Source organism: Nomascus leucogenys, unplaced genomic scaffold, assembly GCF_006542625.1.
Source record: "Nomascus leucogenys isolate Asia unplaced genomic scaffold, Asia_NLE_v1 000005F_29365955_qpdss1298457sc, whole genome shotgun sequence".
Classification (NCBI taxonomy): domain Eukaryota; kingdom Metazoa; phylum Chordata; class Mammalia; order Primates; family Hylobatidae; genus Nomascus; species Nomascus leucogenys.
In genome coordinates, this window is record NW_022096887.1 from 1,541 (window position 1) to 29,110 (window position 27,570).

Below are 27,570 nucleotides of genomic sequence, written 5' to 3' on the forward strand. Positions count from 1 at the left end.
ATTGAAAAGTTACAAACCCAGCTGGAGAGAGAAAAGCAGAGCAACCAAGACCTGGAGACCCTCAGTGAGGAGCTGATCAGAGAGAAGGAACAGCTGCAGAGTGACATGGAGACCCTGAAGGCTGACAAAGCCAGGCAGGTAGGTGCCTCCACCACTAACGCCTCTCCCAGAACCCCTGCCTGCAAGATGGAGAGCCAGGATTACAGCCATTCCTGTTACAGTATTGTGCATGCATGGATTATCCATTACCTAGCTTAGCCGCAGCTTAAATCAGCAATTCTCAATTTCCCAACTGGCGGTGGGAAAAGGTGGGGTGAATTTTGCCTCCCAAGGGACATTTGGCAATGTCTCAAGACATTTTTGATTGTCGTGACCCAGGGGAAGAGAGGGGGTGGTGCTCCTGGCATGGAGTGGGTGGAGGCCAAGGATGCTGCTACACATTCTTCAGTGCTCAGGGCAGGAACACTCCATCTGCAAATGCTCGTAGTGCACCAGCTGAGAACCCTGGCAAACCCGTGTGGTTTTATTTGCCTCACACTACAGGCAGCCCCAGGGCAGGCAGTCCAGGGCTGATGTAGTGGCTCAGGGATGCCATCAGGAACCAGGCCTCTTGCCTACAGCTCCACCAGCCTTAGCAGTGGCTGCTGCATATCCCTAAGGTACAAGCAGGAGAAAGGTGGAGGGCTTAGCGGCACAGGGAAACCCTCCCAAGGATGCTCCGTAGACGTCACGTTGGCCGGAACTAACGTGTAACTACCTCTGCCTGCAAAGAATGCCAGGGTACCAAGTATTTTAGTTTTTTGTTTTTGTTTTGTTTTGTTTAATTTAATAGAGATGGAATCTCGAAATGTTGCCCAGGCTGGTCTCGTACTCCTGGGCTCAAGTGATCCTCCCGTCTTAGCTTCTCAAGGTGTTGGGATTACAGGCATGAGCCACCATCCCCAGCCCCAAGTATTTTAGCTTTTTGGTGTCTGTAGTAGAGGAATAAAAAGCCTGGAGAAGATGGTTGGAATGGCGCATGGTAAACAGACTGACAGGGCCCTGCCCAGATGTTGCTCCCAGCCAGGAAGGCACACTTCCAGGTGACAGGCAAGATGATCTCAGGAGGATGCTACTGAGAGAATAGGGTGCTGAGGGAGAGAATACTGGGATACACGGCCACCTTAGAATCATCATGCCAGGATCTTTTGGGGGAGCTGACCCCAAGTATGAGAAAGAGCAAGTGAGGCAGATAGCCAGAGGAAAGTACTCCAGGCAGAGGGATCAGCATGTGCAAAGTGTTCACAGTCAGCTGGGCTAGGAGCAGTGAGCAGGAGGTGGAGAGTGGTGTAAGCAGAGGCTGCAGAGGTGGGCAGGGCCCGGCCACCAGAGACCAAGACAAACGGCTGAAACTTAAGTGAGGGTGAGAGATGTAATTTACATTTTAAAATCATCCTGGCTGCTCTGAGTGTATTCTGACTTGAACCATCTAAGTGGCGGTGTCCGTGCCCACTCACCCATGTCTGCCAGGCCTCTGGGGAACACACAGGCAGCGTCTGAGCACAGGTAGGACAGCTGTTGAAGGCCTTCTCTCTCCCATCCCCAGTGTGAGCCCATGTCACTGAAATAGGTTCCTGCAGCAGCCTGGGTTGTGCCTGTTGTGTTTTCCCGTAGATCAAGGACCTTGAGCAGGAAAAGGACCACCTCAACCGAGCCGTGTGGTCGCTGCGGGAGAGATCGCAGGTCAGCAGCGAGGCCCGCATGAAAGATGTGGAGAAGGAGAACAAAGCCCTCCATCATACAGTGACGGAGGCCAATGGCAAGCTCAGCCAGTTGGAGTTTGAGAAGCGGCAGCTGCACAGGGACTTGGAGCAGGCCAAGGAGAAGGGGGAGCGGGCGGAGAAGCTGGAGAGGGAGCTGCAGCGAGTCCAGGAGGAGAACGGGAGGCTGGCCAGGAAGGTGACCTCCCTGGAGACGGCCACCGAGAAAGTCGAGGCCCTGGAGCATGAGAGCCAGGGCCTGCAGCTGGAGAACCGGACACTGAGGAAGTCTCTGGACACCTTGCAGAACGTGTCCCTGCAGCTTGAGGGCTTGGAGCGTGACAACAAGCAGCTGGATGCAGAGAACCTGGAGCTGCGCAGGCTAGTGGAGACCATGTGCTTCACCAGCACCAAGCTGGCACAGATGGAGAGGGAGAACCAGCAGCTGGAGCGTGAGAAGGAAGAGCTGAGGAAGAACGTGGAACTGCTCAAGGTGCTGGGCAAGAAGTCAGAGCGCCTGGAGCTCAGCTACCAGAGCGTGAGCGCTGAGAACCTCCGGCTGCAGCAGAGCCTGGAGAGCAGCAGCCACAAGACGCAGACCCTGGAGAGTGAGCTGGGCGAGCTGGAGGCCGAGCGCCAGGTGCTGCAGCGGGACCTGGAGGCCCTCCGGCTGGCCAATGCACAGCTGGAGGAGGCCGAGAAGGACAAGGAGGCCCTGGAGCAGGAGGTGGCCCAGCTCGAGAAGGATAAGAAGCTGCTGGAGAAGGAGACCAAGCGGCTGTGGCAGCAGGTGGAGCTCAAGGACGCGGTCTTGGATGATAGCACTGCCAAACTGTCTGCCGTCGAGAAGGAGAGCCGCGCACTGGACAAGGAGCTGGCCCGCTGCAGGGACGCAGCCGGCAAGCTGAAGGAGCTGGAGAAGGACAACCGGGACCTCACCAAGCAAGTCACCGTGCATGCAAGGACACTGACGACTCTGAGGGAGGTGAGCGGACACAGGCGGCCCCTGTAAGGGGATTGGCAGGTGGTGGTGGTGGCGGTGGGTTCTGTGGTGCATGGTTTCAGGAGAGAAGTAAGACAATGTGTCCTCCTTAAATGCTTTATCTAATTCTAAACAGCAATACCTAAAGGTCTAAGAACCCAGTAAATACCACGTATTACAATCTAACGACCCAGAGATAATGTTCCTCATAGTTTGGGTTGTTTCGTTTCATCATTTTCCCTCATGTATACAGACACATGCTTGATGTCATACTTACACACAGGTGAGCTGTTGCAGTTTTTATTTATTATGTTGTGGTTTTTGTTATTTTAGATTTCAAAGCCACAACTTCCCAATGGCTGTAAGATATTTATTTGTTTTATTTATTTATTTATTTTTGAGACGGAATCTCACTGTCACCCAGGCTGGAGTGTTGTCGCGTGATCTTGGCTCACTGCAACCTCTGCCTCCTGGATTCAAGTGATTCTCGTGCCTCAGCATCCCACGTAGCTGGGACTACAGATGCATGCTACCACACTCTTCTAATCTTTTTGTATTTTTAGTAGAGACAGGTTTTCACCATGTTGGCCAGGCTGGTCTCGAACACCTGACCTCAGGTGACCCACCCGCCTCGGCCTCCCAAAGTGCTGGGATTACAGGCATGAGCCACCGCGCCCAACCCTTACTTATTTTTGAGACAGAATCTCGTTTTGTCACCCAGGCTGGAGTGCAGTGGTGTGATCCCAGCTCACTGCAGGCTCCACCTCCTGGGTTCAAGTGATTCTCCTTCCTCAGTGTCCTGAGTACTGGGATTACAGACACACACCACCACGCCTGGCTGATTTTTGTATTTTCAGTAGAGACACGGTTTTGCCATCTTGGCCAGACTGGTCTTGAACTCTTGACCTCAGGGGATCCATCCGCCTCAGCCTCCCAGAGTGCTGGGATTACAGGCATGGGCCACTGCACCTGGCTAAGATATTTAATCCTATAGGTTTACTGTAATTATCTTTTAGATGTTTAGATTGTTTTAGTGTTTTCCACTATTTTATTTTTACTTATTTTTTTAAATTTTATTACTTTTTTTTCCTAGAATCCTTTCCTGAAGTTTTTTTTATTTTTAAAATTTTATTACCTTTTTCCTAGAATCCTATTTTCCACTATTTTAAATAATACTAGACATCCTTGTACACATAGACCTTCACGAATCAAACTATTTTTTAGGGTATATTCTCAGAAATGGAATTACAGGGTCAAAGAGTGTGAACGTGTTAGTCTCTTGAGGGATATAAAATCCTCCAGAATTCTATGTTGTCCTTACCCTGGTAAGTGTTGTGTGGGCCACCTGGGCATTTGTTTAGTATGCTGGGGTGAGTAGATGGCTGCTCTGGGAAATGGCTTCAGCAGCTGAGTAGCCCAGCACCATTTATCTCACTCGTGTAGGGTCTAGTGTGGGGGCCCTGCCCACATGGGAGAAGCCAGACGCTGGAGTCACTGCACTTAAGGCCCAGTTCAGGCGCCTGGCTTCTGCCATCTTGAGGCTTGGGCACCCCCAGTGGAGTCCTCTTCTGGTTCCTCAGCGTGTGGTGGGTAGAGGAGGAAGAGAGAGAGTGAGGAAGATCACGCTGCATGGGTGGGGCTCAGCAGCACAGCCACACCCAACCACAGGGTGCCACATGCCACACAAGAGAAGGAAATGGGTTTGGTGAACACTGAGCAGTCTCCACACTGGAAAAAGATGACCGACCATCCATGCAGACAATTCTGTGTGCTGTGGGAGAGAGATCCAAAATAAGAACGCAGGCAGAGCCCCAGCTTGTTAGCATAGGTTAGTTAGGCTGTGCTACGATAGCCAACCCCAGCATCTCTGCAGCTTATCACAGGCAAGGCTTACCTCTTGCTCACCAGAGTCCAGGGGACCCTTCAGGGAGTTTGTCCTCTGCTTGACCCAGCAGTCCAGGCTGTTTTGATCTCATGGCTCCACTGTCTCAACACCAGGCTTGGGCGGTTGCCATGGCAGGTGAAAGGGCAGCTGAATGTCACACATAGGCTCTTCTGTGCTCCAGCCAGGAAGTCACCCACATCACTCCCACCTCAGCCCCTTTGCCAGAGCTGGTGACCTGGCTTCAGCTGATACAGGGTGGCTGGGAAATTTTGGGGAGCAAGTGGTAAGCATCACTGTCTCTGTCACACTGCCCTTCAGGTCTGAGGATTCGGTTAGGGTTAAGCATGCATCCAAATGACTGTGACACCAGGCAGAAAACAGTCACTACCTAGAGAGCTACAAAGAGATGCTGACGTAAACTGGGGTGGAGGAAGTGAACCACCGACATGCATTCAACACCCACGTTTTGAAAAGTAGGCCAAGGCCAGGTGCAGTGGCTCACGCCTGTAATCCCAGCACTTTGGAAGACTAAGGTAGAAAGATTGCTTGAGGCCAGGAGTTCAAGACCAACCTAGAAATATAGCAAGACCCCATCTCTACAAAAAACTTAAAAATTAGCCAGGTGTACTGGTACACACCTGTAATTCCAGCTACTGAGGAGGCTGAGGGGGGAGGATCACTTGAGTCAGGAGTTCAAGGCTGCAGTGAGCTGTGATCACACTACTGCATTCCAGCCTAGGCAACAGAGCAAGATGCTGTCTCTAAAAAATGAAAAGTAAACCAGATCCAGGGTTTAAAATAAAATCTTTCCCCTCTTTACACATTTTCTGTTTCAAAGTATCTACAAGGGGCCTTTAATTACTTGTTGCTCTGTTGAAAAGACAGCCATATTATTAGAAATCAAATGCACTACTTAAAGGTCAACATAAGTGGCATTTCAAATACATGACTTAGAGAAGTGGCATATTAGATCCATCCTGACATGTTGCCACCTGGTCTGGTTGTTTTCAGCACCAGGTGGGCTGGACAAGTGCATTCACTGGCTTTCCTCGGGAAGAGCATCCCTGGGGTTCAGAGTCCCCTCGCTCCACACGGAGGCAGCCGTGGCCTGGGAGGACAGTTGCTCACACCCGGGCAGGGCTGGCGCCTGGCCTCCCTGCGTCTTTTGCTGAGCTCCTATCTCGTACTCTCTCCCCATCATTCCAGGACCTGGTGCTCGAGAAGCTGAAGAGCCAGCAGCTCAGCAGTGAGCTGGACAAGCTGAGCCAGGAACTGGAGAAGGTCGGCCTCAACAGGGAGCTGCTGCTGCAGGAGGACGACAGCGGCAGTGACACGTGAGGGCCTCCTCTCCCTCTCCCCATTGTGGGAGCACTTCCTCCGCTGTTCAGTCTGCAGGCTCCTCACCCTCCCCTGAGACCTCCATGAACTCTGTACTGCCAAGGGCTCTGACCTCACGCAGTTCCTTGAGCCCAAAGTTCCTTGGTTGTTTCTGTTCCAGCTCTTGTTCCTTGAGGTTCTCAGATAGGTGTGGAAGGAGATTTTGTCTGATGAAAAAGCTTCTTTTTTTTTTTTTTTTTTTTTTTTTGAGACAGGGTCTGGCTCTGTTGCCCAGGCTGGAGTGTAGTGTTATGATCTCGGCTTACCTCCATGTCCACCTCCCGGGTTCAAGTGATCCTCCAGCCCCAGCTGGAGACCACTACCTAGCTGGGACCACAGGCATGCACCGCCACACCTGGCTAATCTTTGTATTTTTCGTAGAGAGGGGGTTTTGCCATATTAGCCAGGCTGGTCTTGAACTCCTGAGCTCAAAGTGATCTGCCCACCTCAGCCTCCCAAAATGCTGGGATTACAGGTGTGAGCCACGGCTCCCAGCCACGCTTCTTAATTTTTTTAAAAAATTAGACTATTACAGTTTTTCCCTGCAATGCTTGCTTAAATCATATTGGGTTTTGTTGTTGTTTTGAGACAAAGTGTCACTCTGTCACCCAGGCAGGAGTGCAGTGGCACAATCCCGGCTCAGTGCAACCTCTGCCTCCTGGTTTTAAGTGATTCTTACGCCTCAGCCTCCTGAGTAGCTGAGATTACAGACATGCGCCACCATGCCCAGCTAATTTTTGTATTTTTTTAGTAGAGACGGGGTTTCACCATGTTGGCCAGAATGGTCTGGAACGCCTGACCTCAAGTGATCCTCCCGCCTTGGCCTCCCAAAGTGCTGGGATTACAGGCATGAGCCACTGTGCTCGGCCTGATCTTGTTTTTTTGGGAAATCGAACATCTTGGACTTTTCCTGGACTTGTAACCGAGGAGATCCACATGCCTTATAGTAGGAGTCCTCTGGTGGAAAGGCCTTAGACTTACCACTTAACCTAGCACTGTGACCTTGGACAAATTTCTTAACCTTTCTGAGACTTAGTTTCCCCTTTGGTAAAATGGCAATAATAATTACTTCTTCAGACAGTGACTGTAAAACTGCAGCCGTGGTGTTGCCTTTGAAGGTGTCACAGGTATTTCTACCCAGGGAACCCCCAAAGGGCTCTGGGAAGATGAGTTTTGGCTCGTGAGTTCTTCTGAATCAAAAGCTGCAGCTCTCTAACCCAGCCTAATGGAAGGAGTGATGTGTTGGCAGCGAGGACACTGGGAACTTGTGGAGAGGAAGTAGATAAGCGATACTATTGTATCTTTGTGTTTTCCAGAAAATACAAGATTTTGGAGGGCAGAAATGAATCAGCATTAAAAACAACACTGGCCATGAAAGAAGAAAAGATTGTGCTCTTAGAAGCACAGATGGAAGAGAAAGCGAGCCTAAATCGCCAGTTAGAGAGTGAGCTGCAGATGGTGAGTGTGGAGGTTGCACTGTGGGGCCCAGCTGCCCATTCTCAGCCTCACCCTTTCCAGCCCCTCACCTGTATAGCAGTGGGGCGGCCTGGATACTCATTTTCTAGGGCAGGTGTAGATGCACCACAGAGTGACTGAGGGAGCCACCCTCAGAATCACACACACTGGGGCCAAACAGAACCAGAGTAAGAGCCACCGGACTGCGGGGAGGCGGGCAGTGGCCTAGAACAGCACCAAGTCCACCAGGCAAGATATGGGAACACCCCTGAGAGCCCCCCATGAAACTGCACGTTGGGCACTGAGCAACGGCCTGCAGAGTCTCACGGGCGCCCTCCAATGAGACAGATGGGTGCATGGGGACTCGTGAGGACATGCACATGTCTACTTCTGGGTGCATGCATGCACACGTATGTGCCACGTGTGTGAACACACTTTCCACACGCATATAGATGTGTGTTCTCCACACATACTCTCGACATACATATGCACACGCTCCTTACACATGTACATGCATGCTCTCTACACACACACATGTATTATCCATGTGCCCACCATGTGTGTGCACACTCCACACAGACACATGCTCCTCACACACAGGTGTACACACCCGACACGTGCTCTCAATGTGCACACTCTCACAGGTGATCAGGTGTGCACACTCCCCCCTTCCACACACACACTCTTCCAGCCTCAGTTTTGAACACGTGCCATGCTTCTTGGCTGCGGGACTGAATAGGAATCTGGATGAAGCTGCTCCAGTGCCAGCAGGGGCTTTGAGACCTCGCCCCTGTTCACCTCCTGTATCCTCAGCCTCACCTCTGTTTGAGGGAGTGGATAACTGAGGCTCAGGAAAGCAGGAGGCCACATAGCTAAAGCAGGGACTGAGGCAGGAACGGGTTGCAGGCCCCCACCTCCCTGTCCTCTCCGGAAGGGAAGGGAAAATATAGGGCAGAGGGTTGGTACCTTCCCCTCAAAGAAGCGCGTCTGGCTTACACGCGGCTTACATGCACCAGGGCGGGAGTATGGGGAGTGTGGAGGGTGTGGTGCAGGCTGCCCTCAGCCACTCACTCGGGGCTCCAGGCCAGGCTGCTTCCGCCTAAAGCCTCCTTGCTCATTGTCACGCCTGTAGCTGAAGAAGGAGTGTGAGACCCTCAGGCAGAACCAGGGAGAGGGGCAGCATTTGCAGAACTCTTTCAAGCACTCTGCGGGGAAGACAGCCGCCAGTCACCAGGGGAAGGAGGCCTGGGGGCCCGGCCACAAGGAAGCCACCATGGAGCTTCTCCGAGTGAAGGACTGGGCCATCGAGCTGGAGCGGAATGTGAGTGGGCTGGCCTGGGCATGGTCCATCGGGGACAGAGAGAGAGACTGCCTTATCAGTAGTCCTATTGATGACTTGTCATTGCTGTAAAGAACACAAGAGATTTCGCCAGATCTATCTAGTTGGACACGTCTTGAGTTGCAGGTCCCGTGGGCCCTTCTTCATTTGAGGTCCCTTCAGTGATTCTCACATCAGGGGCACACACAGTCTTCATGGCAATTCAGCCTCTTCCTGTAGTGTTGTGTCTTTCAGTGCCCAGTACCAAGGATTGGCAAACTCCAGCCCCCGCCTGCTTTTGTAAATAAAGTTTTATTAGCAGACAGTCATGCCCATTGTTTACAGGTTGTCTGGGGCTGCTTCCCCTACAGTGCCAGTGATACTTTAGGTCGAGATGGAAACCCCATGGCTGGCAAACCCAAAAGTATTTCCTATCTGGCCCTTTCTAGAAAAAGTCTACTAATGCACGTCCGTACCTCTGACTTTGATTTTCAACAATGACTTTATGAAGTTCAGAGTGGTGATTTTCATTATTTGATTGATTATAAAGCTAAAACAGAATTTCAGAGACTTGACCCAAAGCCCCATGCTAATAAGGGATAGTAAAAGACTACAGGTCCTGGCCCTCAGCCCAGTTGGTGGCAAACTTTAACATGGTCTTTATTAGTCTCATGTAATGTGAAGTGCCTTATTCTACTTGCTGTCACCTCTGAGTAAGGCTGTAGCCTAAGGCTTTGACTCCCTGTCCTGTGAGATACTCAGGGTTGGAGTCAATGGGAGTTGGAACTAGCTCACAGAAATGCACTCTTAGGGTGTTCAACAGAAAACAAAGGAAAGCATTAAAGAGACAAAGGAAACAGCTTTAACTCCAGCATGCATTCACCTCCCACTTAGATACGCAGGTCTCAGGCAGTGTTCCCATGATGTGTAGCCTTTTAAAAAAATCCTGCCGATTATCTTTTTCAAAGAGAGAAAATATACTGCCCTCATCCAGCAGACCCCTTGCTTTGGCTCCCAAAACATCAACTTTTGAGGGTTCATCACAACCCAAGTACCTGTGGCCAGTTAGCATTTACCCAGTTGGAGTTTGATTTGCTCATGCCTCCCGATCTTCTAGAACGCAGCTCTGCAGGCTGAGAAGCAGCTGCTCAAGGAACAGCTGCAGCACCTGGAGACCCAGAACGTGACCTTCAGCAGCCAGATCTTGACACTGCAGAAACAGAGCGCCTTCCTGCAGGAGCACAACACCACGCTGCAGACCCAGACCGCCAAGCTGCAGGTGAGCGGGGCCCCCAGTGCCAGTGGTCCACAAGCCCGGCGGGATGTTTATCTGTGGCGCCTGGGAACCAACTGGGGGCATTAGGACTCCTCAAAAGCAGCAGATCAAGCACAAAGCAGTTTGGGATTTTGTTAATAGACCCGCTGTAAACAGTGATCAGTGAAGGGGGTGACAGTTTTTAAGCCATTTTCAGTGATTGAGAAAATGGCTGCATGGGCCATTTTCATTTCATTTCTCTCCTTTCACTTGCATTCTTGTCCATGTTTTCCAGTCTTTTCCTTGAGGTGTTATAAGGACTGACTTGGAAAAGAGGTTTCAGGATTAAGCTTGGTTTAACAAAGTTAAACCAAGAAACCAGGTTTCTTTACTGTAGAACCTGGCAGAACTCTTTCTTTTTTTTGAGACGGAGTCTTGCTCTGTCACCCAGGCTGGAGTGCAGTGGCGCGATCTTAGCTCACTGCAAGCTCCGCCTCCCGGGTTCACGCCATTCTCCTGCCTCAGCCTCTCTGAGTAGCTGGGACTACAGGCGCCTGCCACCACACCTGGCTAATTTTTTTTTGTATTTTTAGTAGAGACCGGGTTTCACCGTGGTCTCAATCTCCTGACCTCGTGGTCCGCCCGCCTCGGCCTCCCAAAGTGCTGGGATTACAAGCGTGAGCCACCGCGCCTGGCCAGAACTCTTTCCTTTTAAGCTAATGTGAATTTTTCATTTCTAAGAGGGAAGTGTAGGATATGAAGTGGCTCCCAGACTGTTGAGAGCATCAAGCACAACTAGGTCGTGTGCCACTTCAGATGCTTGTTTTCATTTATCGCTTGTAGACTGTGGGAAAATAAATTATTTATTGCAGTTTTTGTTTGTTTGTTTCGAGGTGGAGTCTCACTCTGTCACCCAGGCTGGAGTGCAGTGGTGAGATCTCGGCTCACTGCAAGCCCCACCTCCCAGGTTCAAGTGATTCTTGTGCCTTGGCTAATTTTTGTATCTTTAGTAGAAATGGGATTTCACTAAGTTAGCCAGGCTGGTCCCGAACTCCTGACCTCAAATGATCCACCCATCTCACCTCCCAAAGTGCTGGGATTACAGGCGTGAGCCACCACACCTGGCCTTTTATTGCAGTTTCTGAGAAAAGTTTGAAAATATGTAACTTATGGGGCAAGGACAATCAACAGGAAACTGTTTGGCAAAGAAATTGGAATTTGTTCTGGTAACAAGAAAATAGTATATTGACTTACTATTTTGAATTTTTCTTACAGTCTTAATCTGGTTTTAATATCAGGGTAATTCTGGCTTCATAAAATGATTTGGGAAGTATTCCTTCCTCTTCAGTTTTCTGATGATTTTGGATGTTGTTGGATGGAGAGGGATACAAATATCAATTATGTTAAGTAGGTTGACAGTATTGTTCAGGTATTCTATATCCTTATTTACAGATATTCTGTCTACTTGTTCTAGAAAATAGGTTTTGTTTTCATTGTAAGAGACAGGGTTTCACTCTGTCACCCAGGCTGGAGTGCAGTGCTGTAATCATAGCTCACTATAACCTCCAACTCCTGGGCTCAAGCAATCCTCCTGCCTCAGCCTCCCAAGTAGCTGGGACTGCAGGCATACAGCACCATGCCCAGCTAAGTTAAAAATACTTTTTTTTTTGTAGAGATGGGGTCTCACTATGTTGCTCAGGCTGGTCTTGAATTATTTGGCTCAAGTGATCCTCCTGCTTCTGCTTCCTGAAGTCCTGGGATTACAAGCCTGAGCCACCACAGTCAGCTGAAAAGAGGTTTTTAAAAAATAGCCAAAGAGGGCACAGCACACAAGGGAGTTATCCAGGGAAAGGACATCATCTGCCCCAGCAGCTCACATCTGTGGCGAGTGGCTCAGGACTGAAGCACCCTCTGAGTGTCCGTCTATGCGGTTTAGTCCCCTTCCCACAGCAGTTCCTTAAGTTCTGGAACAGCCGTCCTGGGTACCCTCTGGGTCTTCTGCCCTGAGGGTCCCGGCTATTTTCGTGTCTGCTCCAGCATTTGACCTGCTCCCCAGCCCTCCTCGCTGACTGTAGGGCCTGCGCCATGCCGCGCTTCTCCATCTCGGCAGGTGGAGAACTCCACGCTGAGCTCCCAGAGCGCCGCGCTCACCGCGCAGTACACGCTGCTGCAGAACCACCACACGGCCAAGGAGACGGAGAACGAAAGCCTGCAGAGGCAGCAGGAGCAGCTTACAGCGGCCTACGAGGCCCTGCTGCAGGACCACGAGCACCTGGGCACGCTGCACGAGCGGCAATCGGCCGAGTACGAGGCCCTCATCCGCCAGCACAGCTGCCTGAAGACACTGCATCGGAACCTGGAGCTGGAGCACAAGGAGCTCGGGGAGAGGTGGGGCCTGGGGAAGGAAGGGGGTTTGGGGAGGGGTAGAGTCCAGAGGAGAGGCTGGGCCCAGGGGGAAAGGTGGGGCCTGGGTAGAGGCAGGGCCTGGGGAAATGGGTGGAGCCTGGAGGAGATGGGTGGGACCTGGGGGAGAGTGATGAAGCCTGGAGGAGAGGTGGGGCCTGGGGAGAGGGGTGGAGCCTGGAGGAGAGGCAGGGTCTGGGGAGATGGGTGAGACCTGGGGGAAAGGCGGGGCCTGGGGGAGATGAGTGGAGCTTGGAGGAGAGGCGGGGGGGCCCATGAGAGGGGTGGAGCAGGAGAAGAGGTGGGGCCTGGGGAGGGGTGGAGCCTGGAGGAGAGGCAGAGCCTGGGGAAAGAGGTGGAGCCTGGAGAGAGAGGCAGGGTCTCGGGGAGATGGGTAGGACCTGTGGGAAAGGCACGGTATGGGGGAGATGGGTAGGACCTGTGGGAAAGGCAGGGCCTGGGGGAGATGGGTGGAGCCTGGAGGAGAGGCGGGGCCTCGTGGGAGGGGTGGAGCCTGGAGGAGAGGTGGAGCCTGGAGCAGAGGCAGGGTCTCAGGAGACGGGTAGAGCCTGGAGGAGAGGCAGGGCTCGGGGGAGAAGCAGGGTGTGTGGGGAGGGGAGGTGAAGGAGGGTGGAGGTGGGGCCACTGGGTAGGCCTGCAGTGGGACCTGGGGCCAGGCTTGGGGAGTCTGCCAGGCTGCTCGGAGGACTGGGACTTCCCCAGCCCTCCCCTGCCGGAAATCTCTTGGCCGGCTGCTTCCCATTGTTGGGGCACCTGAGCTTTCCCAAAGGGAAGGAAATAAACATTACCTTCAACAATTTGGAATTTGTTTAACTGGAGACAGTAGCAAGAGGGGGTCCTGTGCGGAGAAGGGGGTGCCTCTGCTACTTCCAGTGGGCCTTTGGGGCCCTGATCCCTAGGGATTCTCTTCTCTCTCTTTTCTCCCCAAAACAGAAATAACGAGGGAACTCTCCACGGCTCTGTTTGTAGGGGTGTGCCTTCTCTGGCCTCCCAGCTCTTCTCTTTTCATGTCAAGGTCTCGCTTTATTTCTTTCATTTTTAACCTTTAGTTATGGAAACTTCCGAACATATAGAAAGTAAAGAGAATCATTTAGTGAAACTCTTGTGTATGCATCATGCACTCTCGACAGTCATTTATGTCCTGCCGTTCTCATTTCATGTGCATCTCCCACTCTCCACCCCCTCACCCCATTTTTTACAGGTAAAACTTACTTACGTTGAAATGCACACATCTTTGCACTCTTGACAGTTCATGGTCTTGGGTTTTGTACTCATTAAGTCAGCCAATCTTGGCTGGGATTCTGTCTCCTGCTAATCAGTGATGGCACCAGGCACCTGCACAGGGCATGGCAGGATCCAGGGAGGGCTAGGAGAGGTAGGATGCTGCTCTCCAGAGTCTGAGGGACAGGTGTGATGTGCACCTGAATCTGATGCATGAGAGAGACATGGCTTAAAGAGAGGCTCTCAGATACTTGGAGTACAACAGAGGGAGCAAGATCTACTTCCTTTGCCTGGGAAATGGCCCTGCTGAGGATATTTCCTTTGGAGCAGCCTCAACAATATGGCTAAGTGATCACTGGTTCTTCAAGGTGGGAACGGGGAGGACATCTCCACGGTCAGGAGCCACAAATGTCACTGAATCACAAAAACCTTGTGTGGGTGCTGATGATGCTTGTGGTTCATGGGTGGTGATGACATTCATTTATTCACTTACCAAGTGCTTCCTTTTTATCTCTATCTGGAGTTCTTCATCCCTTTTATCCATCCAGATCTCCATCCTTCAGGGGCTGTTGAGGCGTCTGAAACTATAAGACTACTCCTTCCGGCCTAAAGTAGCATATTCTGTCTCTTGGCACTTTGATCTCTCCCTCATCTTCCCCCCACCCATCTTGTTATTTGTGTGACATTTATTGTGTACATGGTGCTGTGTCTAGACGTGGTGGGAGCTGCACCCAGCTGACAAACTAATGAAGCATTCGTGTAAGTCTGATACCAGCATGATGCCCAGCACTCACCAGGCACGCACGTGCCTTATTCTTAGCGTTATGTTATGTCATGTTAACTAATGTCGTATTGTATTCTTTCTTTCTTTCTTTATTTTGAGATGGAGTCTCGCTCTGTCGCCCAGGCTGGAGTGCAGTGGAGCGATCTTGGCTCACAGCAGCCTCCACCTCCTGGGTTCGAGCAATCCTCCTACCTCAGCCTCCCAAGTAGCTGGGACTGCAGGCATGCACCACCACACCCAGCTAATTTTTGTATTTTTTAGTAGAGACTGGGTTTCACCATGTTGACCAGGCTGATTTTGAACTCCCAACCTTAAGTGATCCACCTGCCTCGGTCTCCCAAAATGCTGGGATTACAGGCGTAAGCCACCGCGCCTGGCCCCTTATTGTATTCTTAATGTGCATTCAGAGGGCAAAGGTTTTGGCAGGTGGAGTTTGGACTGTTGTTTTCCCTGCAAGTCCTTGCTCAGTACAGCATGTGGTAGTTACTCAGTGCTTTTTGCTGGTTGGACAGATGACTGGAGGCTCCCTTGCTGTGTCTGCAGCAGGGCTACAGGTTTAGGAGTGTAGGTACATGGCACACAAGGATGATGGTTTTCTCTCCTTCTCATTTGACACTTAAATCGGAGATGCTCACTCACTCATTGCTCTAACAAGCATTCACTATGTGTCATTCATCACACGGGGATTCACTGGTGAGTAAGAGTTATAAAGTTTCTGCCCTACACTTGGGTCATTGCTGATGGTTAGAGACATGCTTGATGAATGTGCTTTTCCAACAAGGTACAGTGGAGTCCTGAAGAGAAAGGCTGGAAACCCCAGGAACACTGGCTAGTCTCTGTCAGATTGTCTTTGGGTGTGAGACACTCAGGAAGGGGTCTGTGGCGAAGAATTTGCCTGAATGGGGAAGATCAGGAGGCTGTGCCTCAGACTTCTCAACACTTCCAGTCTGCTAGGAGATCCTGGGTCACCCGTGAACACACAAGGTTGAAACAGGCTGGGAGGGGGAGGGGCCGGGGCCTATGGGGCTACATCATTGTATTTGCCCCCCAGAGATGGCCAGTGCAGCCAACAAAGTTAGATAAGAGCCTGGAGAAGACTAGAGCCTGGAGGGTAAGGAGAAAGTTGTGGGGACGGTGAGGGCTGTGGCTAAGGGGCCCGAGGAGAGCTGCTGTGTGTATGTGACAACAACTAGTCCCTGGCAGCTCCTGGGTGAGCCTCTGTCTCTTGGGGAAGGCCAGACTAAGAACAAGTGGATGCGGGCTCCTAAGGGGAGAGGGAGAGGCTTCTCCAGCCCTTGGAGGGTGGGATTAGCTGTGATGTGCAGTGGAATTCCACTGTTTGTTTTGTGGTTTCTCTTAGATTTATTTGTGCTTAGTGAACTACCTAGTAGCTTATTTATAATTCCCTAAAAGAGAAGGGCGTGGAGCTTAGCAAATGTAGTCATCGCATTGTCAGGTGGCTAAAGGAAGAGTGACTGCTTTATCAGGGCATGGAGGGACTATGGAGACAGATTGGGCTGGAGGAAGAGGATTCTGGGCTCCAGGGCTCGGCTCTGGCCTTGACATGGCTCCCAGCGGCCGCGCTCCCCGTCTGCTCCCTGCCTCATGCCCCTCACTTCTGCAGAGAGACTCTCCAGAGGAATCCCATTTTCTCACAGGAGGCACGCAGATCCTCCGCGATGTGAGTTACCTGTAGGAAAAGAAGGCCCTGGCCAGACTCACAGCAGATGTGTCCCTCCAACAGGCACGGTGACATGCTGAAGCACAAGGCGGAGCTGGAGGAGCGGGAGAAGGTCTTGACCACTGAGCGAGAGGCGCTGCAGCAGGAACAGAGGACAAACGCCCTCGCCGTGGGCGAGAACCAGAGGCTGCGGGGCGAGCTGGACAGGTGAGCGCTGGCGCCCGGCCCTGCATGTAGCAGCATCCAGGATTCTGTTCAGACCCTCCTTGCATAGCAACCACTGAGAAGGTCGAGTCCCCTGGCGGTCATGGATTTTTATCCCTTGTTATGTGAACAGCTGGGTGGGTAAAATAAGCTAAAGGGTAACTCTAGCTGGTTGCTGGCCTGCGAGCACTCAGGTGACACCTGGGGATGGAGTGTCGTCTGAGTTAGGTGGTTCTCCCCTCCCACCCTTGTGGTGAGGATTGCATCAGGAACAGGTGAATTCATCATCTGGCTTAAGCCCACCTCATGCTCATGAAGGAGAAACTTCAGATTCCTCATGATTCACAGAACTCCTATTTGTGAATCCACCTACTTGCTAAAGTTTTATTTGCCGCCCCAAGACCAGTCTCCGTGGGGCTTTCGTGGACACGCACAGAGTGGTGAAATGCGGGAGTCGCTGGATGCGCACCTTCCCAGCTGAGGGCACACACGACAACACGCTGCCTTCTTGTTTCAGCCCCTACTGCAAACAAATGTCCCTTTCAGAATCTCTTCAGTGCCACGGTTTTCACATTTTGTGCTTTCGGGAAGTGACTTTGCTGTTTAAAATGACCTCCAATTGTAGTACTGAAGTGCTGTTTCATGTCCCTAAACAGAAGGTGGCTGTGATGTGCCTTACAGAGAAAAAAGTCTTAGATAAGCTTTGTTCAGGCATGAGTTACAGTGCTGTGCTGTTGGCTGTGAGTATGTTACATAAGGTATCTTTAAACAGAAACCCACATAAAACAAGGTTATGTATTGATCAAGTAACAAAAATGTGACCAGAGGCTCCCGGGAACCTAATTCTGTATTTTTTCCTGAGGCTGGATGCTTCGCTGTTCACTAATTCAGTGTTTACAGTAACTTTATAGAACGTGACTACCACACGTAATGAGAATCGACTATACTATTATTATCTTTTTGGCTTTATTTTAAACAGGTGAGGAAACAGGTTGAGAGACATTAAATAACTTGTTCCCAGTCAGTGTTTCTAGTGAATAGCAGAGTCAGGATGGAATCCAGGTCCTGTCTCATTGCAAAGCCTTGACCGTATCAAATTCTTCCTCCTCGCACATACTCGAGTTCATGTATACGGGGGGTTAGAAACTCTACCTTGGCTCCCCAGGTAAATAAAGCACATGGGTAAAACAGTACCAGACACAGACCACAGACCGTAGAACGGAGAACGCACATTGTCTAAAAGGGCAGCAGAGAATTGGCTCCAGCAAAGGCCACCAGCTGGAGGCAGGCCCGGGACTGCCTGGGCAGCCTTTTGTTTTTTATAATTTAAGAGAACCTGAATGTTTGGGATTGATGTAAACTTCAAATTTTTAATGCTGGCAACTAAATTTTTTTTTTTTTTTTTTGAGATGGGATCTTGCTCAGCCACTGAGGCTGGAGTGGCATGAGCATGGCTCACTGCAGCCTCAACTCCCTGGGCCTAAGTGATCCTCCCAGCCCAGCCTCCCAGGTAGCTGGGAGCACAGGTGTGCATCACTGTGCCCAGCAACGGTTTTTTTTGAGACGGAGTCTCGCTCTGTCGCCAGGCTGGAGTGCAGTGGCGCGATCTTGGCTCACCGCAAGCTCCACCTCCCGGGTTCCCGGCAACTTTTTTCTACTTTTTGCAGAGATGGGGGTCTCACTATGTTGCCTAGGCTGCTGTGGAACTGGCCTCAAGTGATCCTCCCTCCTCAGCCTCCCAGAGTGCTGGGATTACAGGCATGAGCCACCATACCTGGCCAACTAATTTGTTTTTAAAAAGTAAAATTGTACAGGCCAAATAAGACACGTCTATGTCCAAATCAAGTCCACAAGACCCTGGTAATTTGAGCTTTCTGATACAAATCTCCAGAGAACCCCCAGTTGGATAATAGTTGTTTTGATGATGGCAATTTTAGTAGATTTACATAATACACACCATCTCACACTTTATCTCAGGAGCCGAAATTAGAAAGGGGCTTGGAATTGGGAAGAAGAACTGGGCAGAGACATAGAATTTTAGAGCAAAAATGGTCTAGTTCAGTGGTTTAAATATTTTTTAAACAGCAGAATCCTGTTTTTCAAGTGTACACAGATACCAAAGCTGTAGCATAGAAGAGATCGTAGCAGTGATGCTGTGTTGAAACACATGTCTGAGCTTGCCTGCTCGGTCTTCCTGGAGGCTCAGTGTGGTGGCATCAGGGGTACCCTCATGCAACCCCAAAGTACACAGTTTGCTGGTGGACAGTTTTGTTCAAGCTCCTTATTTTACACATGGGGGGAAAAAGAGGCCCAGAGAGGTTGTGCTTTTGTCTAAGGTTGCACAGACTGCCACTGTCAGAGCTGGGACATAGCCCAGGTCTCTGGGCCGTTACCTGTTTGGCAGGCTCTTCAGCTCCTTTGCCCTGTGACTCTTCCCCCTCCAGGGTCAATTTCCTGCACCACCAGCTGAAGGGGGAGTACGAGGAGCTGCACGCCCACACCAAGGAGCTGAAAACCTCACTGAACAACGCACAGCTGGAGCTCAACCTCTGGCAGGCCCGCTTCGACGAGCTGAAGGAGCAGCACCAGGCCATGGACATCTCGCTGACCAAGCTGGACAACCACTGTGAGGTGAGGCCCGCGCCAGGGGAGCCTCGGGAGACAGGGATGAGTCCCCCAAGGGGACAGTCCAGGGCTCAGCCAGGCTGTGAGGGGTCCTCATGGGCATTTGTGCTCGAAGACACAAATGTGTGGAGGTGGCACAGAGGCTGCGGTGAAGCCAGAGGTGCTGACGGGGTCAATGCGGCTTCTGGTGGGACTATATACAAAAACACCCCTGTCTGACCGTCGCCTTTTGCAGGGTCGGGAGAGGCACAGTGGGGACGGTTGATGATGTTTTATCTCGATCCTCTTGGCTGTGTCTACACTGTCTTCCTGCATCTCTTCAGTTCAGTAGTCACACTGTCCTAGAGAAGTGGTGTGAATTTGCTCCATTTTGGGGTGTGGCTGCCTCTGGGACGGAGCTCACTCAGGAGTCCCCGGCTTCCAGAGCCGTCCCTTCTAGTACGCAAGGTTGGAAATGGCCTCAAGCAGCAAGACCCTCTCCAGATGAGATCTTAACAGACCTCAGCACATGGAAGGCTGGTGAGGCAGGTCTGGCAGGGAGGAGCACGTAGGTCTCACCCCACCTCCTGGACAGCCCCAGGGACAGCTGGCACCTCAGGACAAGGTTTGCTCTTTTATCGAGAAACAGTCTCAGACGCCTTTTGCCCAGACCCCTCGGTAGCCCTGTGAGACATCACAAATGAGGAAACCGAGGCGCAGGGTGCCAAGATGCCTTGTCACGGCCACCCACCCAGGTCTCGTGTTGCCCCCTGAGAATGAGAGACCCTGGGACCCTGAGGGCCCCACGGGGGTGGAGGCAGGATGGAGGCAAAGGCCACGGCACTGCCTGTGGAATCCTGGCCCCCAGGGGCTATGCTGTCACAGGCAGGTGCGTCAGGATTTTCCAGGAGGTTTCAGGTCAGGGGCTGCAGCGCAGGCCCTGTGGAAAAGGTCCCACTTGTGGTGAAGTGAAGTACTGGCAAGAGCTGGACATATGTGGTAGGCTTTGCATGGGAAGGACTGATTTGCACAGAAATGGACGGGGGTACTTTTTGGAAGATGCTGATGATTCACTCAGGGTGGAACACAGGTCATGAGAGGGGACGAGGGAAGGGCTGTGGTCGGGATGGTGGCTTTTGGGGAGGGGTTCAGCGGAACTCCAGGTCCAGCACAAACCAGTGCCCCCAAACAGGCCACAGATGGAAGCCATGTTTGTCTCCCTGGGCTGGAGGAGCAAAAGACCACCAGCCGGGTGGCTTAAGCAGCAGAAGTGGGTTTCTCCCGGTTGGGAGGCTGGACGTCCATGATCCGTGAACCGGCAGGGCTGGTTTCTCCCAAGGCATCTCCTTGGCTTGCAGGCAGTGCTCTTTTCTCTGTGCGAGCTCATTCCCAGTATCTATGTGTCGAAATTTCCTTTTCTTGAAAGGACATCAGTGAGATTGGATCAGAGCCCACCCTCACGGCAGCTTCATTTTAACTTAATGGCCTCTTTCTGGACCCTGTCTCCAAATGCAGTCCCATGCTAGGGACTGGGGCTTAGGGCTTCACTGTACGAATTTTGGGGACATGGTTCACCCTGTGGCAGAAGCGAAGCAGCATGAGCGAAGTGATGAGGGCGTGGCTGTGCTCGGAGCCGTGCTCGCCGCTCCTCCCACCCCGCCTCTCTCCAGGAGCCCATATGCCTTACATTGGGTTGGTTTGTTGCCCTGCATCTAATGAGGTGGAAGAGCAGCTCCCCCATCGTTACTGGGATGCACTGGTCCTCAGGATCATGGACTTGGGCTGAAGGGCGGGGCCCGGCCGGCTTGGTTCCCTGGGACCCCCCCGGCCATACAGGGTCTTTCCATTGGGCCAAAGCTGAGTTTCCAGGGACGGCCTTTCACCCTGCAGACCGCTCACTTGCCACGTTTGTGACGTGCCTGACTCCCAAGCCTCATGCAGTTCTCTACACTGGGGAGACTAATGCTTTATTATGGTATTTGTTTTAATTGCTGCCCAAGCAATATAGCGGTGGCAATCACAGAAGTATTTTTAGTGAAAAAATGCCATAGCTTCACCTCCTTTTCCCTTCCAGTTCTTCTCACTGTATACATAAATTATGTATAATTATATTCAAGACAGGTAGAATTTTGATTTTTCTCTTAATGGTGAAGTCAAAGTTAGAAGTGCTAATGGGGTGAAGAGGAGGGGACAGCCTGTGTTTCCCACCTCCGGTGTACCAGGCATTTTGCTGTGTTCTCCTCTATGTTACTCAATCCTTACGGTGGCCCCACGAGCCCATCCTCCTTTCTCATAGTCACGCATTGGAATCCAAAGCCTGTGATTTTCCCATTGCACCCCAATCATACTCTAGAACAGAAGTTGGCAGACTTCAGGCCAGGCGCGGTGGTTCACGCCTGTAATCCCAGCACTTTGGGAGGCCGAAGCGGGTGGATCACCTGAGGTCAGGAGTTTGAGACCAGCCTGGCCAACATGATGAAACCCCATCTCTACTAAAAATACAAAACATTAGCTGGGTGTGGTGGCATGCGCCTGTAATCCCAGCTGAGGCTCAGGAGGCTGAGGCAGGAGAATCACTTGAAGCCAGGAGGCGGAGGTTGCAGTGAGCTGAGATCATGCCACTCCACTCCAGCCTGGGCAACAAGAGCAAAACTCCATCTCAAAACAAACAAAAACATTATTGATGAGATTTTTCGTATTCTTTTTATTTGTATTAAGCCTTCAAAATCTGTTGCATATTTTGCACTTGTGCATCGTGATTCGGACTAGCTGCATTTTACTGCTCAGTCGCCACGTTGCCAGGGACATCTGGATTGGACAGTGCAGCTGCAGAGGGAACTCAGCCATTCCCATGTTATTGGCCGTTTGGCCCTTTCCAAGTTTCCACTGGTGTAGATTATGCTGCGTTGAACATCTCTGTGCAGTGGCCTTCTTCCTTTGGGAGCAGGTTCCCAGCAGTGGGAACACTGGGTCACGTGGTGTCTGAGACGCTATTGGTCTGTGTTCTAGCTGCTCTCCCGTCTCAAGGGGAACTTGGAGGAAGAAAATCATCACCTGCTGAGCCAGATCCAGCTGTTGAGCCAGCAGAACCAGATGCTTCTGGAGCAGAACATGGAGAACAAGGAGCAGTACCATGAGGAGCAGAAGCAGTACATGTAAGCAGGGAGTCCCTGAACCCCTCTCCGCACCCTCACCACAGCTGCACGTCCTCAGTCTCTGGAGGTCCTGGCTTCCCATGCAGAGAGGAGCCCTTGGGCCCATTGGGATCCTGAGGGCAGGGCACAGACCGATCACCAACACGGACTGCCCGTAGTTTCCTGGAATGTTCTCAGTTTCTAGAGTTCTCAGTTGGCTTTTGTTTGCTCTTTCAGAGGCGCTTTCCACCACCAGAAACTTCTTTTCTCTACTTCTAGAGTTAAATTCACTTGAAAAAATCATGAGAACACTGAAGTATCTCAAGGGGGAGAATTCAAACTGAAGGCTGGGAATGAGTGCTGTGCACCTGCCTGTGTTCCCCTGGATGGAGGGAAGTGGGCTCGGTGGGCCCTGTGAGGTGCACAGAACCAGTTCCCTGATAGCCAGGAACCAGTAGGGGGAGGTAAGATGTGAACAGAGCTTTGTCCATTACCAGCCAGATGTGAAGGGTTACATGAAACGTGGAAAAAAACATAGGGGGATTTGGAACATACTATAGAAATGATCCCTGAAAGTATAGTAAGCCGGGCGCGGGGGCTCACGCTTGTAATCCCAGCACTTTGGGAGGCCGAGGCGGGCGGATCACGAGGTCAGAAGATCGAGACCACAGTGAAACCCGTCTCTACTAAAAATACAAAATTAGCCAGGCGTGGTGGGGGCGCCTGTAGTCCCAGCTACTCGGAGAGGCTGAGGCAGGAGAATGGCGTGAACCCGGGAGGCGGAGCTTGCAGTGAGCCGAGATTGCGCCACTGCACTCCAGCCTGAGCGACAGAGCAAGACTCCGTCTCAAAAAAAAAAAAAAGGGGATTTGAAGTCCGCAGCTACCCCGGGGGGTCTGGGGGAGGCCCACAGGAGGTGGGCCGTGGCAGGCGAGGGGACAGGAAGGTGGGCCGTGGCAGGCGAGGGGACAGGAAGGTGTGCTGTGGCAGGCGAGGGGGCAGGAAGGTGGGCCGTGGCAGGTGAGGGGACAGGAAGGTGAGCTGTGGCAGGTGAGGATGGGAAGGTGGGCCGTGGCAGGTGAGGACGGGAAGGTGGGCCGTGGCAGGTGAGGAGGAAGGTGGGCCGTGGCAGGCGAGGGGACAGGAAGGTGGGCCGTGGCAGGCGAGGGGACAGGAAGGTGTGCTGTGGCAGGCGAGGGGCAGGAAGGTGGGCCGTGGCAGGTGAGGGACGGAAGGTGGCCGTGGCAAGTGAGGATGGGAAGGTGGGCCGTGGCAGGTGAGGAGGGAAGGTGGCCGTGGCAGGGAGGAAGGAAGGTGGCCGTGCAGGTGAGGAAGGAAGGTGAGCTGTGGCAGGTGAGGATGGGAAGGTGGGCCGTGGCAGGTGAAAATGGGAAGGTGGGCCGTGGCAGGCGAGGGGATAGGAAGATGGGCTGTGGCAGGTGAGGACAGGAAGGTGGGCCGTGGCAGGCGAGGGGACAGGAAGGTGGGCCGTGGCAGGTGAGGACAGGAAGGTGGGCCGTGGCAGGCGAGGGGACAGGAAGGTGGGCTGTGGCAGGTGAGGATGGGAAGGTGAGCTGTGGCAGGTGAGGATGGGAAGGTGAGCTGTGGCAGGTGGTCTGAGTGCGGGGAATGTGCAGGGGGCATCCAGAGAGAGGGCTGGAAAAGGAGGTGGGCGCTCAGCTGTGGTAGCTTCCATGTCCAGCTAAAGATGTTGGATTCCTGGAGTTGTTTTGGAAGGGATACTAGTCTGGCAGGGCCAGGGAAGCTTCCAGAAATAGAAGGCAAGAGGACGAACCCTGCTGCCAGGAATCTTGTGGTTCAGAAGTCGAGGAATCAAGAATCTACAGTGGTTTCTGGGTCCTAGCCATGGTGGTTGGGCTGTCCTTCCACGTGGTCAGGAATGGCTGGTGTTGGCGTCCGGGCAGGCGTTGGTGTGCCGGCATCAGTGTGGGGAAGGCAAGAAGGGACGTGCTTGTGGTGGGACGTGGTCACTGTGGTCACAGTGAACACTGGTGTGCTGTCCCAGCTCTCTGATGTAACGATGCTCCTTTGTTATTCTGTCGGCTTCACCTACGTGTCTAGGGCTGGCATGCCACCTTCGGGAGGATGGTTTGTATGTAAAAGCACACTGTAATTGTGGGGTGGAAATGACCCTGAAGTTGGCCCTCTATAATCCCAGTGATAAAAATCGCCAGCAGAGGTTGGGCAGGTGCTAACTGGAAGAAGTATAGGAGCACTCAGGGGGATTATTTGATGACGTTTTTGCATTAGACAGTGTCTACTCCAGGCCAGCGGGTTGGCAGGTTTCCTGGGGCCTGCTCCGGGCCCTGGAGTTTGTGTGAGTCTGTGGGGCCAACCCCAGCCATGAGGCACTCAAGGCTTAAGGCTCAGCAGCACGGCCGTGAGCACAGAACACCAGCACACAGATGTCGAGTCAAGGGACTGGGAGCGGAGCGTGGCTGGGGTCACTTGTTACAGGGGCTCACCTCATCGCGAGCTCTTGGGAAAGCCCTCAGTTGGGGCAGGACCTTGGCAGCTTCGAGAATGAGCTGTTACCTCTCATGTAAGGCCTCATTTTTAGACGAGGAAACCAAGGGTCTGGGCTCTCAAGACCACCCAGCGCTGAGGCATGAGTGGGCAGCAGTCCTTAGTACCATGGGCAGCGTGGCTCCAAATGCACTGTGGACGCAGCCCCATGACTCCCTAAGTGCAAACAGAAGCTTTCTGTTTGTATGAGGAAGGCCAAGGTCTCCCCGGTAAGCAGAGGTGCTTGAGCCCGCCCAAGATTTAAGAGATATCTCTTTGGTCCCTGGCAGGGTTTTTGAAAAGTGGCCCAATTTCCAATATTTAGGAATCGGGAGATTTGGCTTCATCATCTGGGCATCTGGTGTCTTGGGAAGTCCGCCCCGCCTTGCCCTGGTTCATTCCCCTGTGGCAGTGGGGTCTGCCGGAGTTGGCAGCACAGGAGCTACTGTAGTCCCCACCAGGGCCCCTGGTTTCTCCAGCCCTGCTGTCCTCATTAACTTCTCTTTCTGGCCCCTGAAAGCTTCTGAGTTTGCTTCTGAGTAGGAACGGGCCTGAGTCACACATCTGACTTTGCTGAGCTGACTTTTTCAACCTCACTGCCCAGGTGTTGTTAATATGTACCCCCTGAACCCCGCCCCCCTCTCCAACCAGGGGGTAGCTTCTGCCTGACCCCAGGAGCACCCCACGTCTTGAACAACCTGGAAGGAAAATCCTTGGGTCTTCTGAGCGTGAGTTTTCAGATCGTTAGAAGTTTGCTGCCTTGAGCTCGCTCACAGCTGGGTCCCAGGGGCTTCAGTAAATCTCAGGGTCATACAGCTCCCTGAACCCACAGCACATGCCTCCATTCACGTATTCCAAACTCAATGACCATGACGGTGATGAGCACCCTCATCTCAATCCTGGAAAAATACCAGCCCTGGGTGCACAAGGTTCCAGGCTGGGCTGATGAGTAAATTCACTTGTTTGATTTAAAATTGGATTGATAGGTTTTCTTTCTCCTATGTTCACAGAGACAAATTAAATGCCTTACGAAGACATAAGGAAAAGCTGGAAGAAAAAATCATGGATCAATACAAGTTCTATGATCCTCCTCCAAAGAAGTGAGTTGATTTAAGTGTAGTGACATAAAGACAGAACTTAAAAGCTTCCTTTTCTGTGCACAGGATGAAAGCAGCCATCTAGGGCAGGCCCCGCACCATCCACTGTGACGGATCACCTGTGCACAGATGTCTCCCACATCAGAGAGAGTTTAGAATCCTTTCAGCCTGCCTCTGTACTGTAGCTTGTCCTTTGAGGGGTGGCCAATGCCTGGTGACCCCAGTGAGACACAGGCTTCATTTAGCTGTGAGCCTTTTTAAGGGGGCAGAGCATCCGTGGTCCTGGAGTCACTCAAGCAGGATGGCAGGGCTGCCTTGTCAGGTTTTTGTCTCAGGACTAAACATGACGTGGACACCCATGTTCCTGTTTTGGAGAGGATGCTTGGGCAGCACACTTGGCCCAGCCCTCATGGTCTTCAAATATGGGAACCTTTTGACCTTGCGCAGATTTTTCTGAATTCACAGAACCTCAGGGTGGCTTCATGGACATGTCTCTTCCCAGAGAGCAGCAGCTCCCCCCGAGTGGAGCTGGCCCAGCCTAGCAGTGCTGCCCCTTGTCCACGGCCTGAGCCCTAGGAATTGTCCCTTCGGATTGTCCTGGCCCAGCCTTGAAGTCAAAATCACCGCAGATCCCTTGATGTCTCTCTGGGAATCCAGAAGCACAGAATTTCCGAAGTCTGTTTTTGGTTTTTGTGTGTGTGCTTTTTGTTTTGTTTTGTTTGAGACAGAGTCTCGCTGTGACATCCAGGTTGGAGTGCAATGGCACAGTCTCAGCTCACTGCAACCTCCGATTCCCAGGTTGAAGCCATCCTCCTGCCTCACCCTCCCGAGTAGCTGGGATTACAGGCATGTGCCACCACGCCTACCTAATTTTTGTATTTTTAGTAGAGATGGGGTTTCACCATGTTGGCCAGGCTGGTCTCGAACTCCTGACCTCAAGTGATCCACCCGCCTCGGTCTCCCAAAGTGCTGGTGTTACAGGCGTGAGCCACCATGCCTGGGCCAGAACCTCGGTCTGAAACTTCTGTTTGACACAGAAATTGAAGCCAAGATGAGAAACTGGAGTGATAATATAAAAATAGGTGCTGTTTAGTTTCAGAGTCGGGGTGAGAGCCCAGGCGGGGTTCTCTTCATGTCACACCAGGATGCCCTCGGTGTCCAGCTCACTGTGATGTTATTGCTTACTCTTTAAATGCACTGATTTTTAATCAAACAGCCTGCTCTCCTCTGCCCTCTCCACCTCACCCAGATTACTCAGTGCCAGGGAGGAGTCAAGGGAATGCCAGCTTATTTCACTGATTATTAACTTTAGCAGAAAATGAGATTCATGGATATTGCTTTTTGACAGAAAAATTGCCAACTAAATTAAGCACGGCATCACTTCCTTCATCCTGGGAGACTAGAGTCGATTTCTGTCACGATGCACATGCTTCTACCATCCCCAGCCCTGCGCCAAACTGCGAATTAGGTTCTAGCTCCTGAGCCCCAAATATGATTACCATGGTCATGAGCATCATTGTCCTGAACCCCACGTGAGTGGCCGAGCTTCCCAGACTGGGGAAGAACATCCCAGCCCATGTTAGGGAACCAGGGACCCACTGGGGGTGTGTGGGAGGGCTGGCTATGTCCTAAACATCTACTTCTAACCAGGAAGAACCACTGGATTGGAGCCAAAGCCTTAGTCAAACTCATCAAACCAAAGAAAGAGGGTTCGAGGGAACGCTTAAAATCCACCGTGGACAGCCCTCCCTGGCAGACGGAGTCCTCAGACCCTGCCTCGCCGGCGGCCTCTCAGCCGCTCAGATCACAGGCCGAGAACCCCGACAACCCCGCACTGGGCTCCAACTGTGCAGAAGAGCTTGACGCCCACAACGGGTCTGCGGG

The 27,570-nt window shown here is 52.1% G+C and overlaps 1 protein-coding gene across 1 annotated transcript; it reads left to right on the forward strand.

Moving 5' to 3' along the window:
* LOC115834077 (protein Daple) lies at positions 1 to 27,561 on the forward strand (the record flags this gene model as incomplete). Its single annotated transcript, XM_030808857.1, has 12 exons — positions 1 to 138; positions 1,654 to 2,724; positions 5,813 to 5,940; positions 7,300 to 7,441; positions 8,571 to 8,759; positions 9,874 to 10,035; positions 12,122 to 12,399; positions 16,185 to 16,328; positions 18,770 to 18,956; positions 21,939 to 22,084; positions 25,600 to 25,689; positions 27,337 to 27,561. Coding segments are annotated over 12 exons (2,900 nt in total), but the record flags the coding sequence as incomplete, so codon positions are not given.
* Between the last annotated feature and the right edge of the window lie 9 nt (positions 27,562 to 27,570).